The sequence below is a fragment of the Notolabrus celidotus genome, chromosome 4 (assembly GCF_009762535.1).
Source record: "Notolabrus celidotus isolate fNotCel1 chromosome 4, fNotCel1.pri, whole genome shotgun sequence".
In the NCBI taxonomy this organism is placed as follows: Eukaryota; Metazoa; Chordata; class Actinopteri; order Labriformes; family Labridae; genus Notolabrus; species Notolabrus celidotus.
Window position 1 is genome coordinate 18,316,289 of NC_048275.1, and position 16,598 is coordinate 18,332,886.

Below are 16,598 nucleotides of genomic sequence, written 5' to 3' on the forward strand. Positions count from 1 at the left end.
AAATGTTGGCTTATGTGTATGGCACGATACCGGGAAACCAGCCTTCCTTCCGAGGGTTTTTTTCTTCTGCAAATACTCAGTTATCCTGTCAGGAATACATGTATTCTTTAGTCACAATAACAATTGTATTGGCTGTAGATCAGTACTGAAAAGATTATGATATGCAGCTGTGATTTAAAATATGAATTGTGCTACCACAGAATACGATTCTAAACACACTTCAAAAACTAGCACTGATGTGAGAGTGGGGGTTTCTATACAATAAGAGCGACCTGTGTCCCTCCTAAGTGGCCTGTGGGTGAGTAATTAAGTCAAACAGTACAGGCTAATGTGTCACATTAGAAACTAAACTTTCTGTCACATTGTTAGGTCTCATTATGACAAAGCATGTTTCGATAAGAACTTGAAGCTGAACTCTAGTGTGAGTTACAGCTTCCTCTGTTGGATACTTCCCCCAACCTGACGTCAGCTGGATGTGTGATTTTTCCTCCCAATCCCAGCCCCAAACTGGCGCATTCGCATATGAACTCCACAGCAGCAACTTAAGGTAAGTGATACACAAGAAAACTTCAACACTTAGTTTCTCTGAATATCATTAATGACCAACTTTAGTCAACTTGAACAGCATCTGGGATATGTGTTGTGTCCAGTTCACTCTTGTTGAAGGAATAGAAAGCCAAGCCTACTGTATATCCTCATATTACATTACATAGCTTGTGCATTCCTGTGTCTGTTATGTAATAGAAACAGTCTTGCAAATCTGTTCTTATGGAAACGTCAAATGGGTCACAGACAAACACATCAACTGCTCATGAGGCTAATTAACTGAAGTGATGGCATGTACCAGTTGCACTCAGGTTGAATTAGTAAAGCTTTAACTGTGCAAACTTCAGCTCCATCTCACAAAAAGGATTAAGTAGCTTAATGTTGAGGTTCCAGTCAACTAAGGTCCAAGTCCGTGAATCATAGCCAGGCCAAAGATGCGGTCAGAACCTCATTCATTTTGATCTTAGCTGGTGGAAGCCCTTACAGCACGTATATAGAAGAAGAATTTTCTTTATACTTTTGTGATACTGTCAGTACACAGATTGAGCCTCATGGAAAAGCCAAAAGTGGCACCCTGAATCCCTATCTGACCTTTTCTGTCCATCATCATATGTTTTTACCTTGTTCGATTAACATTGTTGTAAAAGTGAGATCTTTCAAAATAATGATATTTTTGCTGTATTTATCATTCTCTTTGATTCACTACTGGAAAACATCTGCCTTTTAATCAAAGCATCAGCTGGCATAACCACTTAGTATTGTTCACTGTTGCTGTAGATTCTGAAATCAAGTTTGCTTCAAGATAAACAAGAAAAGCAAAGTGGGAAACCTATACCAACTATTATTGCACAATTTCTCTGAGTTTTCTGTACTTAATATGCTACTTGCTTATTTCTCCACAGCTTTGCTCTTACAGCTATAATGGTGGATGAACAAAATATGTGCAAACTTTGAGTTTTTTCTATTGAGGTGTGGGCCTTAGTCCAAGTTACCTTGATGGGGCAAGCTATAGGAGGCTGTGATTTTAAAGTTTGTCTGTATAATGTTTTTATGTTGTTTAAAATGAAGGAGCAAGATGGGAAAGAAATAAGATCAATACCACTGTATATACATACTTCTTATCTTTAATCTTTAAATTTCTTTCTTTCTTTTCATCTTTATTTCAAATATCGGGCTACAGATAGCGTTTGTTTGTTTGTTTGTGTTTTGGTTTCTCCTCTACCTTCTTATGTTGATTTTATTCTACTCTATTTTTATCTTTGTTTAATCTTGATCTTTTTAGGGAGCCTTTTTAACATCTGGCAAGGGACTACGGATGTAAACTAGCCTTTTGGCTAACTCTGGCATATTTACAGAAGTGTTAATTCATATGCATGGTCCTTTTAGATAATAAATAAATAAATAAACAATTTTCTGTTTGGTTCCTAGTTTCATCTCAAAATCACATGCATTTGTGTACCATGAATTGTATGTTTTTAGAGAGCTTCAATAAAGCTTGTACTGCTGGAGAGCCACTTCTACTTTGAGCTAATATCCTGCGTCAACGTTTCTATACTGTTGTTAGTCGTTATGTCAAGTACATAAACCTTGAAAAAAGGAATAAATAGTGTACTTTCAAAAAGGCAATTTAAAAAAGTGTTACCACAATCACTCACTGCTAATTTTAAAAAGAATTGCTTGAACAGTAGTAAAGAGCACAATTTTGGTGGGACTATTTCTAACTCTGGCTTTCTGTTCAAGTGAGTAGTTACAGCAGCTTGTTGGTGTTGGTAGCAAATTAACCTGGATGGATTTTGATTATTGCAATAGAGGGTGGCTCTTTTATGTGGTTTCAGTAATTTTAGGATAACAATTTAGCTAAAGCAATTAAGCGTAGGCTTATTTTCTCACCAATATTTGTTTTAGTGGGATAAAGTTACAAACAGTTTAAGTACAGAGAACCCCACCGGCAGGTCAGCAAGTACAAATACTTTCAGTCCAGCCTCTATTCAAACCCACAAAACTGGTGGAAATTCCAAATTTTCACATCTATCAGTCAGAATTTTGGCATAAAGACTGCAAAACCATCCGTCAATTTATTAACAACCATGGGATACTGAATATTTACCTCAGGTGAAACATGAGAGAGGTTTAGACTGAAGAAACTGGTCAGAGGGGGGATTTCAACTTTCAGGCAGAATGAGAGGGAAGTAACTGGTTGTTAAATCTATTTTAGATGATAGGTCTCCTCTGTTTAATGTCACAGAAGGCTAGAGGAGGAATGTAGTGGTCAGCTCTGTCCGGGCTTCAGAAAGAGGCAAGAAGTCAAGATACTCCACTTGTTTTTTTGCCAAACCAGAACCTCTACCCGGCCTCTGTTAGAGCCAAGATTTCAAAACAATGTTTTCCCTGGAATCTCAAGGCAAACTCCATGGATATTATTTTCTTCAAGTGTGTGTGCGTGTGTGTGTGTGTGTGTGTGTGTGTGTGTGTGTGTGTGTGTGTGTGTGTGTGTGTGTGTGTGTCTGTGTCTGTGTCTGTGTGTGTGTGTGTGTGTGTGTGTGTGTGTGCAAGGGATGATGTATGTGATACTCAATGTGGGATCCCATTGCCAAACATTATTACCGTTACTTTTCAGGAAGAACACACCCATCACAGACTTTGGGACTGGGTGAGATAGTACGTTGACGTGACAAAACACTGAACAGAACCAGCTGTCATTATGTCCACATCCTCTCTCATAAGGGAAGACTTTTAATAACAAGAATCATCTGCATGAAAGATGAACTGTTCTGGGTGTATTTATATGACCTTTGTATCGTGCTGTCATAGAAACACTGGTGGACAAAAGGTCCAGATCATTTATTGAGTAAAAGTAGCAACACCAGACAGCAGGAATGATCGGTGAATGATACAGTTTAAAGTCTGCAATCAGAACTTTGCATGAGCAAAAACAAGTATTATGTATAAGATTTACTTTAACTGTCAAGATTTGAAGTGTGCCTCATGAAGTAAAATGACCCTTGTAAGTGTTTTACTTAAAGTATATTTGCATTTGAATCATTATTGCATTAAAGCTGGGGTTGGTTACATTTGAATGTAGTATGTCCTCAGGACTCCGCCTAACCCTTCCCCTCGGAGCTCCTCCAAAGCGACGCCCCCGCTCACATGCACGAGTGCCGCTGATTCGCGACCATATGATCGTGACTGATTCAAAACCAGTCCTCAGAACATTGTTTGTGTTTTGCAGTATGTCAACTCATGTCTCACTCAGCGGTAAGAAAACACCAAAACATTATCATAGTGAAAGTTAAAAACACAAACAAACATGAAATGTATGCGCAGGAGGCGGGCAGAACAGCAGGACGGGATTTGATTGGTTTCATAATTTGGCTCTTGAAGGCAGGGATTGGTTGGTGTTTTCCCAGGTTTACTCCGGCTGTCGATAGCAGCTTTTTTCGCTCATTTTAAAGAACACATTATGTATTGATTGTCATCGGGACAGAAAGATCATTTAAACTAGTATAACAAAAAGTGTATCTAAATCTTACAACCAACCCCAGCATAAGTCGTAGTGGTTTCAGCATTTTTTAAGATAATCCTGTTTTTAGCATCATGGTTGTTATTTCCATGTATCTCCAAAATGTGAAATCTTTCTTAAAGTCTGTGAAACAACCCTGTTTTCAGGGTTTGTGACGAGGCCTTTGCAGCTAATGTAAGAGGACGGGATTAAATTGTTTATGTAGCTTAAGAAGCTGAAGTTTCTCAACCCATAAAGGAACACTTAATCCCTCAGTTTATCAGAAAAAATCTAAATCATTTGAAAATATGTGCTTTTTATCAGGCAAGGGGAAATTAAAAATGTAATCTGAAAAGTAACAAAGCGGTCAGACACATTAAAAGCACCTTATACCTCTCAGATGTACTGGTGTGCGAGAAAAAATTGTAACGTTAGAGAGGAGACACACTACAGTAAAGTGCAGGTACATGGAGTTTGGAAAGTGTGCTTTATTCTCTCAGTCATGCTGGATTTCAAAAGTAGATGGACTTTCGACACAACAAGGCCAAATGATTGTATTACCGTATGTGTGGAAATACACTGACTCACAGAAAAATGGGAAAATCACACCACTCCCAGGGGTAAGTCAAAAGTTTTTTTTGTAATGAGTAACTGGAGTATCTGAGACATGATGGAGGCTGATGTGTTACCGAGAGATGGAACCATGACATGAATCCACTCATGTCATTAATGATTAAGAGTGACAGAAACACATAGATGGGGAGAATTCTCTGCACTTTTGGCCATAAAAAGTCTGATAAGTTGCCACGAGTAAAATTTAAAAATTTAAAAAAGATGGGGCATGGAGTTAAAAAAAAAAAATGCTATGCTGCATTGTGGGTAATGTTGACACCTGGATTCTTGAAGGGAGGGGTGGTTAATGATAACATAAAATAGAAATGAAAACCTCACTTCAATAAAAGAATAAGCATGATAGAAGTATTTATTATTATTTTGTTATTTATTTATTTCTATTCATAAAGTGCAGTTCAATATTTGCTCTTATGTGTCAAGGAGCATCTAATAGTAACATTCAAGCAGAGAGCTTTAAAACTGTTCTCCATCCCATGACTCATCAGTTTCTCCTGCAGGCATTGAACATCTCAGGGTTTTTATTCTTCTGTGTATGCTACAGTTTAGAAGTATCAAGAGCAGCAAAGTGGTCAAACATCAACACAGAGAAATAAAAATAAAAACATTTTGACTGAACACAAAGAGCCTGATTAACAAGTTTGAATCCACTGAGGCATCAGAGAGCTTCACATCACCATGACAAAATGTACTGTGTGTGCTTCAGGGACCATCTTAGTTTCCAAAAGCCCATGTTGACTTATTGCAATAGCTTGTTCACTGTAACCAACAGTCTAAACATCCAGATATTCATTTAATGACATGAAAACCAGCAAAAATATGACACTAAGGAGACTGAACTAAGTGTTTCAATATCAACAGTCTGGGAAATGGCTTCACACTTGTCCAAACAAAGAGAAGCAACCTGCAAACAGCTGAGTTTGTTCAAACTACACCAACAGGTCAGCAATAAACACAGCTAGTTTAAAAAAAAATACACCAGTTTAAAACAAAATTGTCAATTCAAGATCTAATAAATTATAAAAGATACGTTTTACACTAATTATCTGCTTTCCTGCATCTCTTAGACTAGTATGTCCTTCCTTCCTTCCTTCCTTTCTTTCCTCACCAGATGTTCAGGATGACTCACACAATCAGTCCTTACTTCCTCTCTCTAACATATTATAGTTAGTGGAGTTTTATGAGGCAGAGAAGTTGACAGAAAGAAGGGATAAAGGCAAGAAAAAAAAGTGTGAGAATTGAAAACATTTGGCCTGGGTGCGGCACCAGCATGATGTGATCTCATTGTCACAGTGTTTGCAGGATAACTCTGCCAACTGTGTACTCAGCTTTACTGCCTTTCTAATCTCACATCTGTCACACCAAATGATCTCAAAGAAAACATCTTAAGGTATTCATTGCAAACTATCAGACAACAGTGAGAACTGTACCAATGGTTGTGTTTTGACATGGACTAATTTATTATATTTAGAGATATGACCAAATGAGAAGTGTTTTTAATTTTTTGTTATTTTGCCTCTTTGCAGGTTTCGTTTACACTAACTGTGTGTCTGTGTTTTCTTCGGTACAGGCTCAGTTGAAATATCTGACCACCCCACACACACATGCACTTATGAACTTCCTCGCTATGGTGCCTGAGCCTCTCTTCCTACAGTGATGCCGGCCTTCAGCCCTCCTGCCCCTCTCCTCTGTGTGCTTTTGTGTGTCTCTGTGGCTCTGCAGCGCTCTGACCTGCGCCTGGCTTATGTGACCCACAACAGCTTCTCCTACTACTCCTGCAGCCAAGAACCCCAACCCTGCAGCGTCTCATCGCTCACAGACTGCAGATGCAAAGACATCCAGCTCTCTACGCTGCACCGCCCGCAGTCACACTCGTCCCCTGTTTCAGGATGAAACGTTTAAACTGTTTGGTTCACGTCACCTTTGAACACAGCACGCCTGCTCAACAACTCAGAGGTGAGGCACCTCACGCTGGTCCACTGTGGCCTCAGAGGGACTCCTTTGTCTTCCATGGAGGGGCATTTTGCAGTGCAGCACCTGGAGAGGCTGACTGTTATGAACCTGCTGCAATGGCCAGATCATAACTTTCCAGATGCAAACAAAGCAAAAAACACAGACTTGAATGGTGATCCAGGTACAGACAATGGTGCCCACCTGGACACGAACAGATATAACAAGGAAACAGACACAAACCTGGATCTGGTTGTGGATATGATGGGAGATTACTTAGCGTCATCCTCACCCCAGATTCAGGACCTCTACCTGGGAAGGGAGCTGGGAGCTCCATATCACGAACAGGCCAGGCTGGGAATCATCCACAGCTCTGTGCTGGAGTGGGGAGCAGCGGTCAAAGCCTACACAGTCCAGACTCACATCAACACTGACGGCATGCTGCCCTTCCCTGACCTCCACCTGCCAAAATTACCAGAAACGTCTATCATATATGTCAGCTTTGTGTACTAAGACAACGTCACTTTCTTTAGGACAGCAAGAGGAAGACTCTTCAGTGTTTAGGATCTGTAAACACTCACTCACTGGCTTCTGTTTTAAGAATTTGGAGTCTGTTTTGATGCCTCTAAGTACTACGCAATGCACCTTTATAGAGGGGTTTATAGTGAAGTGTCTCCAATCTGATGTTTGGATAGAAGGCTTCTCCCTGATACAGCATCAAGGAAATGTGTGAGAAAGTTAAACATTTGTAACTGAAGTCATTTTACAGGACCCGAGAAAGCGGCTGATTTCTATGTGTTTGAGACCATGAGCTAATTATTTTTCTTTCGATAAAAAAGGGAAATCTTGAGAAAACAAAAAGATAGTTTCTTGGAATTCAGCAAGTGGTAGGTGTTTAAGAACGAACGCTCCGTGTTAGAAGAAGCCTGAAAGCGGCAAACAAGAATTTTCCTCAGTTTATAAACCGCAAAGGAAAATGAATCTGCTTTGGAAACTTTCTAGTTGCTTTTACTTTTGATCTCCAGAGCAAAATTTGCACACACAAAAATAACAACAGAAATCTCAGTCAGTTTCTCTTGTCCGAGAGCTTTAATCATTTCATTCCCTAGTGGCCTGAAACTTTGCACAGCTGTGCATCAGCATGTTAGAACAGAATATGCCAGCTAATGAGAGGCCTTTTGAGGGAGCCAGAAGAGCTGCCAACCCCTTTCCAGCTCAAGTGTTCTTTGTTTCCAAATGTTGTTTATGCTAAATTGATGGTGTTTGCCTTTCCAATTGTTCAAATTTTAGTGAAAATAATTGTGGAGTTCATCATTTTTTCCTCAGCACCACAGGAAGGAAAATTTAACCTTCAATTAGCTCTGATTATGTTGCTGAAAAAAACACCGAAAGCAAGGATGATGACTTACAGTTTACATACGAAAGACAGAGAAAGAGAGAAAGAATGAGAGAGAGAGAGAGAGAGAGAGAGAGAGAGAGAGAGAGAGAGAGAGAGAGAGAGAGAGAGAGAGAGAGAGGCCAGTAACATTAAGCTGATTTCTTTTTGTTGCAGCAGCATGTATTCCTTAAAACTCTGCTTTGAACTTCTACACTCTGACCTTTGACCTCCTTGCTTAAGCAGAGATAACTACCACCTCTGGCATTGATGAACAATACATCAGTGGTTGTATCTGTCAAACAAGTGGTGATCCAAATGTGAAATTTAACTTTGCTCACAGAATCGAGCCACAAGATGGCAGCAGATATATTTCAACAAACGAGAGACGACCTGAGCTGACACTGACAGCTTAAGGGAAAAAAAAGGTTTATTTCTCTTTTTGAGGGACAACACATGAAGAAACCAGAAACCAGAGGTATCATGATGCATCTCAGCACTTTAATAACTTGTGAAGAATGTTGTTTGTTAGTAATGATGAACCTTACTGAGTGTTAATAAAGTATGACCAGATGTTTATCTGTGTCTAAAAAGTGAAATGAATAATGTCGTCTCTTGTACCCGTTTACAGGGAAAACAGAAATAAATGTGTTACTTATTACTTGTGGCTTGTGAATTGATGATGAGGATATTTATTGTTTTTCTGTGCTGGATTTTTCTGAATCAACCAGTAACTTTCAGGTACATGAAATCTCAATTATGAGTGTTTGAAGACCATTTTTAAATTTACCGGTATATGTATATAATTATACAGCATCATGTCTAATGCCACAACACATATAAACCAACACACACCAGAGCGAGGTAGCTAGCAAGATCACATGTCCACCTCATCCCATAAAGAAGGCTAAGCCCTAAGCTTGGCTCCCCTCAGTAATTTGGAACAGAAGTATCTTTTAAACCAAAGCAGGGACAAAAAGATATTAAAGCCCTGTAGTCTGTAAGTATGATATATTATAACAGATTTGATTTATATGATGAAATCACAGTAATGTAAGTGATGATGATTGCTAACCTTTGCTCTAGCTTGGTGATTGAGTGTGGGTCAAGATAAACATGTGTTACTCCAGTATTCAAAGGCTAACAGTTACAAAAAGTGTCAAACTATTTAATGAAATACAATGAGCTTGTGCTAATCAACTGACTGAACACCACGTCTTTAACTCAAAGAGACAGAGTATTTTACGTCTGTGGAGGGTAATAACTAAGCGGCAATCTCCGGGTCTAAAAATATGAGTCCAATGCAGAAGTGCAAAAAACTGCAGTTCATTGAGGATCCGCTTGAGGCTGGCTCCGGAAGTACCAGAAACCACATACACACCAATTCAAATAAGACGATATTTACAGCAGAAATAAACATTTTACTGCCTGGTACAAAAGATTAGTGTAGTCTGGATTGCTAATTTTCGATCGGCACACACTGTACGGGGGTTGAATTTTTTAACAACACAGTAATTTCAAAGATATTGAGATTACAAGTCTTCCAAGAAGAAGCACAGCTGACTTGACTGACAGGCAGGAACACTGTAGCTGTTGGCTAGGACGCTCAAAGTCTGCAATTGCTCGACAGCAGCAATATGGCTGCTGCCGACGATTGTCCTCAAAACAGCGCTTCAGAAACAGATGGGTGACGTCACGGATACTACGTCCATATTTTATATAGTCTATGGTAAAAAAAAAGACACCTCATTCTAACTACATGAATGCAAATGGCTAATGTGGTGGCGACTTTCAGAAATGGGGGATACTGAAGAAGAAGAAGAAGAAGAAGAAGAAGAAGAAGAAGAAGAAGAAGAAGAAGAAGAAGACTTTCTGAATGAGCTAAATATAAGTGACCTCTGCAAATGAAATGTGTGCCATAAGCTAATATTGCTCTAGTTGGCAGGTAGCTGCTGTAGCTAGCTAGAACTGTGTAATGCTGTCACAATAATGTTAAACCCAAGATGTGCTACAATGGTTTTGGTTAGGTATGTTGTCAAACTACAAAATGCTTTGGTGGTGACTATGCGTGTATTTGGCGTCAATACTGATATACCCGAGCTGATTTTTTGCGGATAATGCAGTTTTTCTCTGGTATTCTTTCTTGTAATAGCACCCCACCACCACCACTGTATTTTACCCCAATCATTGAAAAGCGCTGCTGATATATTCTAAAGACCTTTCATAGGTCTGCAGACTTTAAGTATTTGGAGGTGGTGTATAGTCTGCTGGATAGGTTGAACCTCAAATCTCTATTGATTTTCTTTTATCACATATTTTTCAAGTTATATTTTTGGGCATTTTCGCCTTTATTGGATAGCTGGAGAGAGACAGGACATGTAGGGAGTATAGAGTGGAGGAAGACATGCAGCAAGTGGTCAAAGCCTGGAGCAGAACCAGCGACCACTGCAGCTAGAAGCCTCTGTATATGGGTTGTGCGCTTAAACAGCTAGGCCCCTTAAGTGTACGCTCAATCCGCTAGGCCATCCTTTAGCAGTTTCATAATGATTAAGGTCCCTTTTAAAGAATCTTGCATGCGCACATCCATGTGTGCTCGTGCAGGTTTTGTGTGTGTTCTTGAGTATGTGTGCTGACACCTGCCAGAGAGCTGCAGCTTATTTGCATGATCACCATGCTGCAGCCCATCTTGCTTTGCGTTGTGTGAATACAAGCTGATGCCGCCTGTTGATCCTGCACCTGAGAGGTCAGCAGCAGCACCCAACACACATTGGGGGCAATTACCGGGGAAATCACTGCTGCTGGTGGTGCTGGTGCTGAGGCAGAGAGCTGGGCTGCTCTCATTATGGAAATAAGGCCTGGTAGGTTGGTGTGAACCCTGTTCTCCACTTGGGATAATCTAAAGGCAGACTAACCCCTGTAAAAACAAATCAATTACATGTTCAGTCTGCTACTCATGATGTATAGACCTCTCTGAATGCACACTGTAAATATTTATGTCAGTCTAAAAAGGTGGACAGGCCGAGACTAAACTGGATTGATTTTAGGTTAGCTCTCCCTCCTCTGCACCCCTCCAACAGAGTCTTTAACCACGCTGCCGCCGTCTCCTCACCGGCAGTTTAGCAGTAAAACATTTTTATAATCAGACGTTATTGTTCTCAGCCTCCTTGTGGGAGATGCGCCCATGTTCATTTTTTAAAAGGGCAAATCAGCCATAATTCAGTTTATAAACTGCAGCGCGCAGGGGAGAAATGCTTGGATGAATATTCATTAGAGTCCGCCTGAACTGCCACGCGCTGTGATTCATTGGGCATATGTAAATATCACTCACTTTAATTGCCCCTAAACTGACTCAACATAATGTTGTCATTAGCAAATTATTACTTATTTGTGATACTAATGGTACGGTATGGTGTGCAGTGCTGGAGCTGCACATATATGATTGCAATTACTGCTCTTTTTATTCACAGGATGACTGAGTAATCTGATGGATCTGCTCTGTATGTGTGTGCTTGTGCGAGTGCGTGTGTAAATGCATGCGTGGGTGGGTGGGTGCATGCGTGCATCTGTGTGTATGTGTCTTTGTGTGTGTGTGTGTGTGTGTGTGTGTGTGTGTGTGTGTGTGTGTGTGTGTGTGTGTGTGCGTGTGTGTGTGTGTTTGTGTGTGTGTGTGTGTGTGTGTGTGTATTGCAAAGGTGCCAGCAATTATTTTCACAGACATATTCATTGAAGATTTAAGTTGATCCAGCTATCCCAACTAGCACATATAATGACTGAAATGAAGACAGTTTGAAATAAAACTTAATTTAATTGTTGTATTTAAACAAGCTGGAATAACAGGATTTTTTTTTTTTTGCTTTCATCAAATTTATGAAGCCTAATGTAGGTTCTCTCACGGCAATGATATCTGTTGAAATGGTTAGATAACATTATTTATAAAAGTAATAAAGTAAAAGTAAAAATAGTATTTTGACTATTTAAACTGAGCTAAACTGATTTTCATTCAGATAATGCTGTGTGACATTATTCCTTTTCAAGTGCATTTCTATTACACATAACTTGAAACCGCATTTCAAAACTGTTTAAAAATGAATTCACTTAATAAGGGGAACAATCTGGGGCACTTGTAGCCTAGCATCCTAAGCGCCCCAATTACAGAGGCTACAGTCCTCGTCGCAGGGGCTGCCAGTTAGATTCCCGGCCTGTCGACCATTTCCTGCATGTCTTCCCTCGCTCTCTACTCCCCACATTTCCTGTCTATCTTCAGCTGTCCCTCAAATAAAGGCACGAAGGCCAAAAATATAACTTAAATAAAATAAAATAAAATAAAATAAGAGGAACAATCATGTGAAATTTGATCATGTGAAAGTTTCAGCTCAAATATAAAAACTGAATTATCTGGCATTTTGATGAGATGAAACAGCACAAGGAAATATGAGATTTTATTCAGTCAATATTGTGCTCATTCCTGAAATTAATGACCTGAAATAAATGCATTTTGAGGACTCTTTTATTTTCTTTTGAAGAAAAACTGCAGGGGATACCAAAGACACTACCAACGATCTATTAATTTAAACACAAAGAAAGTTCAGAGTCTGAGAACAAAATCAGCATCAGATTTTCCGTATTTACTCAAAGTTTAACTCCTCCATGAGTTATACTGTGAGTTTAAAAGTGTTGAAGTTGAACTATTGTGTGTTTTTTGTTTTTTTTACATACCTTCATGCTTGTCACAGTTTGCACAACACAACACAGTCTGGATTTGTTTTATGGAGGCAGCAGCAGTTTGAAACAACCACCATGACAAAACAGGCCTACAAAACAGAGGGAGGAACAGCGAAGGACAGGCAGAGACGAATAATGATGAGTGTGTGTGTGTGTGTGTGTGTGTGTGTGTGTGTGTGTGTGTGTGTGTGTGTGTGTGTGTGTGTGTGTGTATGTGCACCAGTTTGTGTGCATCTGTGAGAGAGTGTGAGGGAGCTAATAAAGTAATGTGATGGATGATCTCCCTTCTCCCAGAGGGACCAGCACCATGTAAATTGGCCCACACAATGCATTATGGATAAGGCAGTTGAGATTATAGCTTGTTAATGTGTCCCTCCCTTGTCCCCTCCCTCTCCATCCCTCTCTCCATCCCTCTCTCCATCCCTCTCTCTCTCTCTCTCTCTCTCTCTATCTCTCTCTCTCTCTCTCTCTCTCATTCTTTCTCTCTTTCTCTCCCTCTGCTTCGTCTCAGGCACTGACATGGTCACCTCATTGTCGGGGTGCGTGGGTCTTTTAGTTGCAGATGGAGAGGGAGAGGAAGTGTACTGCAGCGATCTGCCAGACTTAGTGGTGCAAGTTAGTGTGTGTGTCTGTGTGTGTGTGCATGTGTGTATCTGTGTGTCTGTGTGCAATATATGTCTTGATTTACCAACATTATGGGGACTAAGGTTTTTCTACACAGTTAAAGTGACAGGTCCCCACAAGGTTAACTTACTTAACATATAGGGTCCTTCTAAGGGGTCCAAAATAAATTATTGTGTGTGTATGTGTGTATTGTATATATCTATAATACCTACATTCTTGGGACTCAGAGTCAGCAAAACTGTTCCCCCACAGGGTAATTGCAGCTTTTTGAGAGACAAAAGCAAAAAAAAACAAGCATGCGCACGTGTGTGTGTGTGTGTGTATTTGTGTGTGTGTGTGTGTGTGTGTGTGTGTGTGTGTGTGTGTGTGTGTGTGTGTGTGTGTGTGTGTGTGTGTGTGTGAGGGACATCATGCCTTGCCAGCCACCAGGCAGCCAGCAGAGACAGTCCATCATCAGGGACCAGGGCTGCGGACATATGTCTCCTCCCCTCCCTCATCCACCCCTCCTCTTGCCCGCCCCCCTTAGCCCTCCTAAGAGGGTGCCAACCCCCTGCAACCTCTCTCCATCCCCTCTTTAACTCACCCATCCTCCCACTACCCCCCTCCCCTCTTCCAGCCCTCCCACCACCTTAGAGGCCTGTCCAGGGACCCGTCAGGCCATCTGTTGAAGCAGGACCAGAGGAGCTGATCCACATGAAATGCTACTGTCGCGTGGCTATCTGGCTAGCCTGTCTGCTGCTAACTAGAGGTGGGATGTGTAGTTGTGTTTGTGTGTTTGTCAGGGCATCTCACAGCAGATTGTCTCTAGCTGTCCAACAAAAACAAGCTGTTGTGTTTATTTCTTTATTTTTATCCTCATAGTTTGGTTGTGAGGGAACACTACAGTGGAAAGGAGGCCTAAACACATTATTAATGATAAGAGTACATTATCTCTCACTTTTAAATTAAATTTTAATCAACAAGCATCAGACACCACCTTTTATTCAGTAAACTGATGGAGTCTGATTAATGAAATAATATAAGACTAAGGCAAAGGCTGCAGCACAAGATTAGACATGCAAAAATAAATATGTAAGGGCAACTTGTACCACCTTCTGGGATGAATCTATTCAACTAAATGTGTCAAATACATAAGACAATCATCCTGTCTTATGCACAAAATACAATTAATCATCATAGACATACTGTGAAAGAGCCTTATATAAGTTGCTGAGTTTGTATTACTATTTGTTTTTATTGATTGTGTTTTTAAGCTTATACAGCACTTTGGCCAACTGCGGCTGTTTTAAAATGTGCTATATAAATAAAGGTTGAATTGACTTGAGTTTGACTTGATCAGTCATATCATAGCAGATTAAACTTTAAAAAATGCAAAACAAACAAAAAAGCTTTGATCAGAAATATTCATACCCAGGGTCGAGTTTAGGTTCAGACCTTTAGGGGTCCTCAGTCTCCGTAAAACTGTGATATGGAGACTTCCTAGCACTTGTTCAGTCCTACCACTAAAATTCCCTCCTGGACGTTTCTACTCACAACAATAGCAATAAATAACCTGTGTATTACACCACCAAACATTTAACTTTTTCAGGGATATTTATGAAGCATTAGTAGAAGAATATGTTTGACTGAAAATAATATTTCTTCATTAAACTACATTAAAAAATGTATATAGAATACAAGATTAAGATATTGACATATAAAAGAAAAGTAATGCATTAAAAAAACTGGTTGAGCACATTACTGCTGTTATTATTATTTTCAGGGGTGCTGAGATTAAAATTGGAGGTGTTTCAGCATCCCATAAAAAGAGCTAAATATGCCTGTGAACTGTACATCAATTCCTTCTTATCTGCATTTTTAGTCTTATAAACTTAAAAAACCAAATGATTATCAAGCATAACTTTTGACACAGAGCACAGGGTCGCTACAAAGGGTGATAATATCAAAATTTCAGGAGCAGAGCCACACCTCAACTGCGCCTCTTCTGTTTTCCCATAAATTCAAACCTGACCATTTCCTCCTTTCTCGCTCTTGTTTCCACATCCTTCCCTCCCTTCCCTTTCTCATTCTGCTCCTCTCCTCCTTATCCATTGGGCCCTGAGGGGGTTCGTCGTGCCCGGGTGCTACGGCGGATCCCCTACGAAGCTTCCCTAAAGCGACTACGAGTTCAAAATCAATCAATACAATAATGCGTAATCAATAAAACATCTTTCAAATCTCATTCTGTTGTTGGTGTGGTCCTTGCTAGTGAATATCCACATAAGCTCAAATAAATCTAAACATGTTTGTTTGTTTGATACCATTTGCACAGAAGCTGTTTTCCAAACTGTCATCATTGACAGATTTAGGGATGCTCTGAAAGTCAAAGCAGATGCTGAAAACACAGCACAAGCTTTGTTCTTAGTAAACCAAAAACTCTAAGACAAAACCAGCAATAATTTAAGACATGAAAGTATACCTTTCCTTCAGCAGCACACTCTCCATCTGAGCTCCTGCAGTACTCTCACTGCAGACGTTTCATTACCATGTGACAAAAAATAAAGAGACACATCCTGCGTTGGATTACATCTCTCAGGTTTTTCAAAACCTTTTCATTTTCATTTTTCGTGAAATAATCTTCAAACTTTTATCTTGCTTTGAAGAATAGGCAGCTGGGATGTTAAATATGTGCAATCAACTAGCCAACAACCTTCAAAAACAGATGTATGGTTCTTAACTCAATCTAATAAAGAAGTGCGCAGGAACCAGCAGGAAAATGGCCGAATGATCCCACCGAGAGCCCGACACCTGCACACACTCAGCTCACCAAAACAGCTGCTCCAATACACAATGATGTCTCTCCCTCGTTTAGGAGACCTGTTCAGATTATCATCATTTATCCTTTATGCCTTAAAAAAATCCATAAAGTAAGGAAACATTATCAATTTGAATTTCTTGCATAAGTATGGCTTTAAAAGTACTTTTCTTTTCATTAAAAAATAAAAGCTTCATTTATATTTCTGAAGCTGCTAGTCTCAAGATTAAAAAAATCTACAACTGAAATGTAATATTGAATGTAAGGTAAGAAGAAGAAGAAGAAGAAGAAGAAGAAGAAGAAGAAGAAGAAGAAGAAGAACAAGAAGAACAAGAAGAACAAGAAGAAGAACAAGAAGAAGAACAAGAAGAAGAAGAAGAAGAAGGAAACATCTTCAAATTCAGCTTTCCTTGACATATGTCATATACATGTACCGTCTGAGAAAGGAAAGCCAGAAA

General features: G+C 39.8%; 1 protein-coding gene across 1 annotated transcript; it reads left to right on the top strand.

Moving 5' to 3' along the window:
- Positions 1–6,583: 6,583 nt before the first annotated feature.
- On the top strand, positions 6,584–8,599 carry si:ch73-52p7.1 (uncharacterized protein LOC100321084 homolog; the record flags this gene model as incomplete). The annotated part of the gene is made up of 1 exon (XM_034682018.1): positions 6,584–8,599. A coding segment is annotated over one exon (555 nt), but the record flags the coding sequence as incomplete, so codon positions are not given.
- Positions 8,600–16,598: the final 7,999 nt, after the last annotated feature.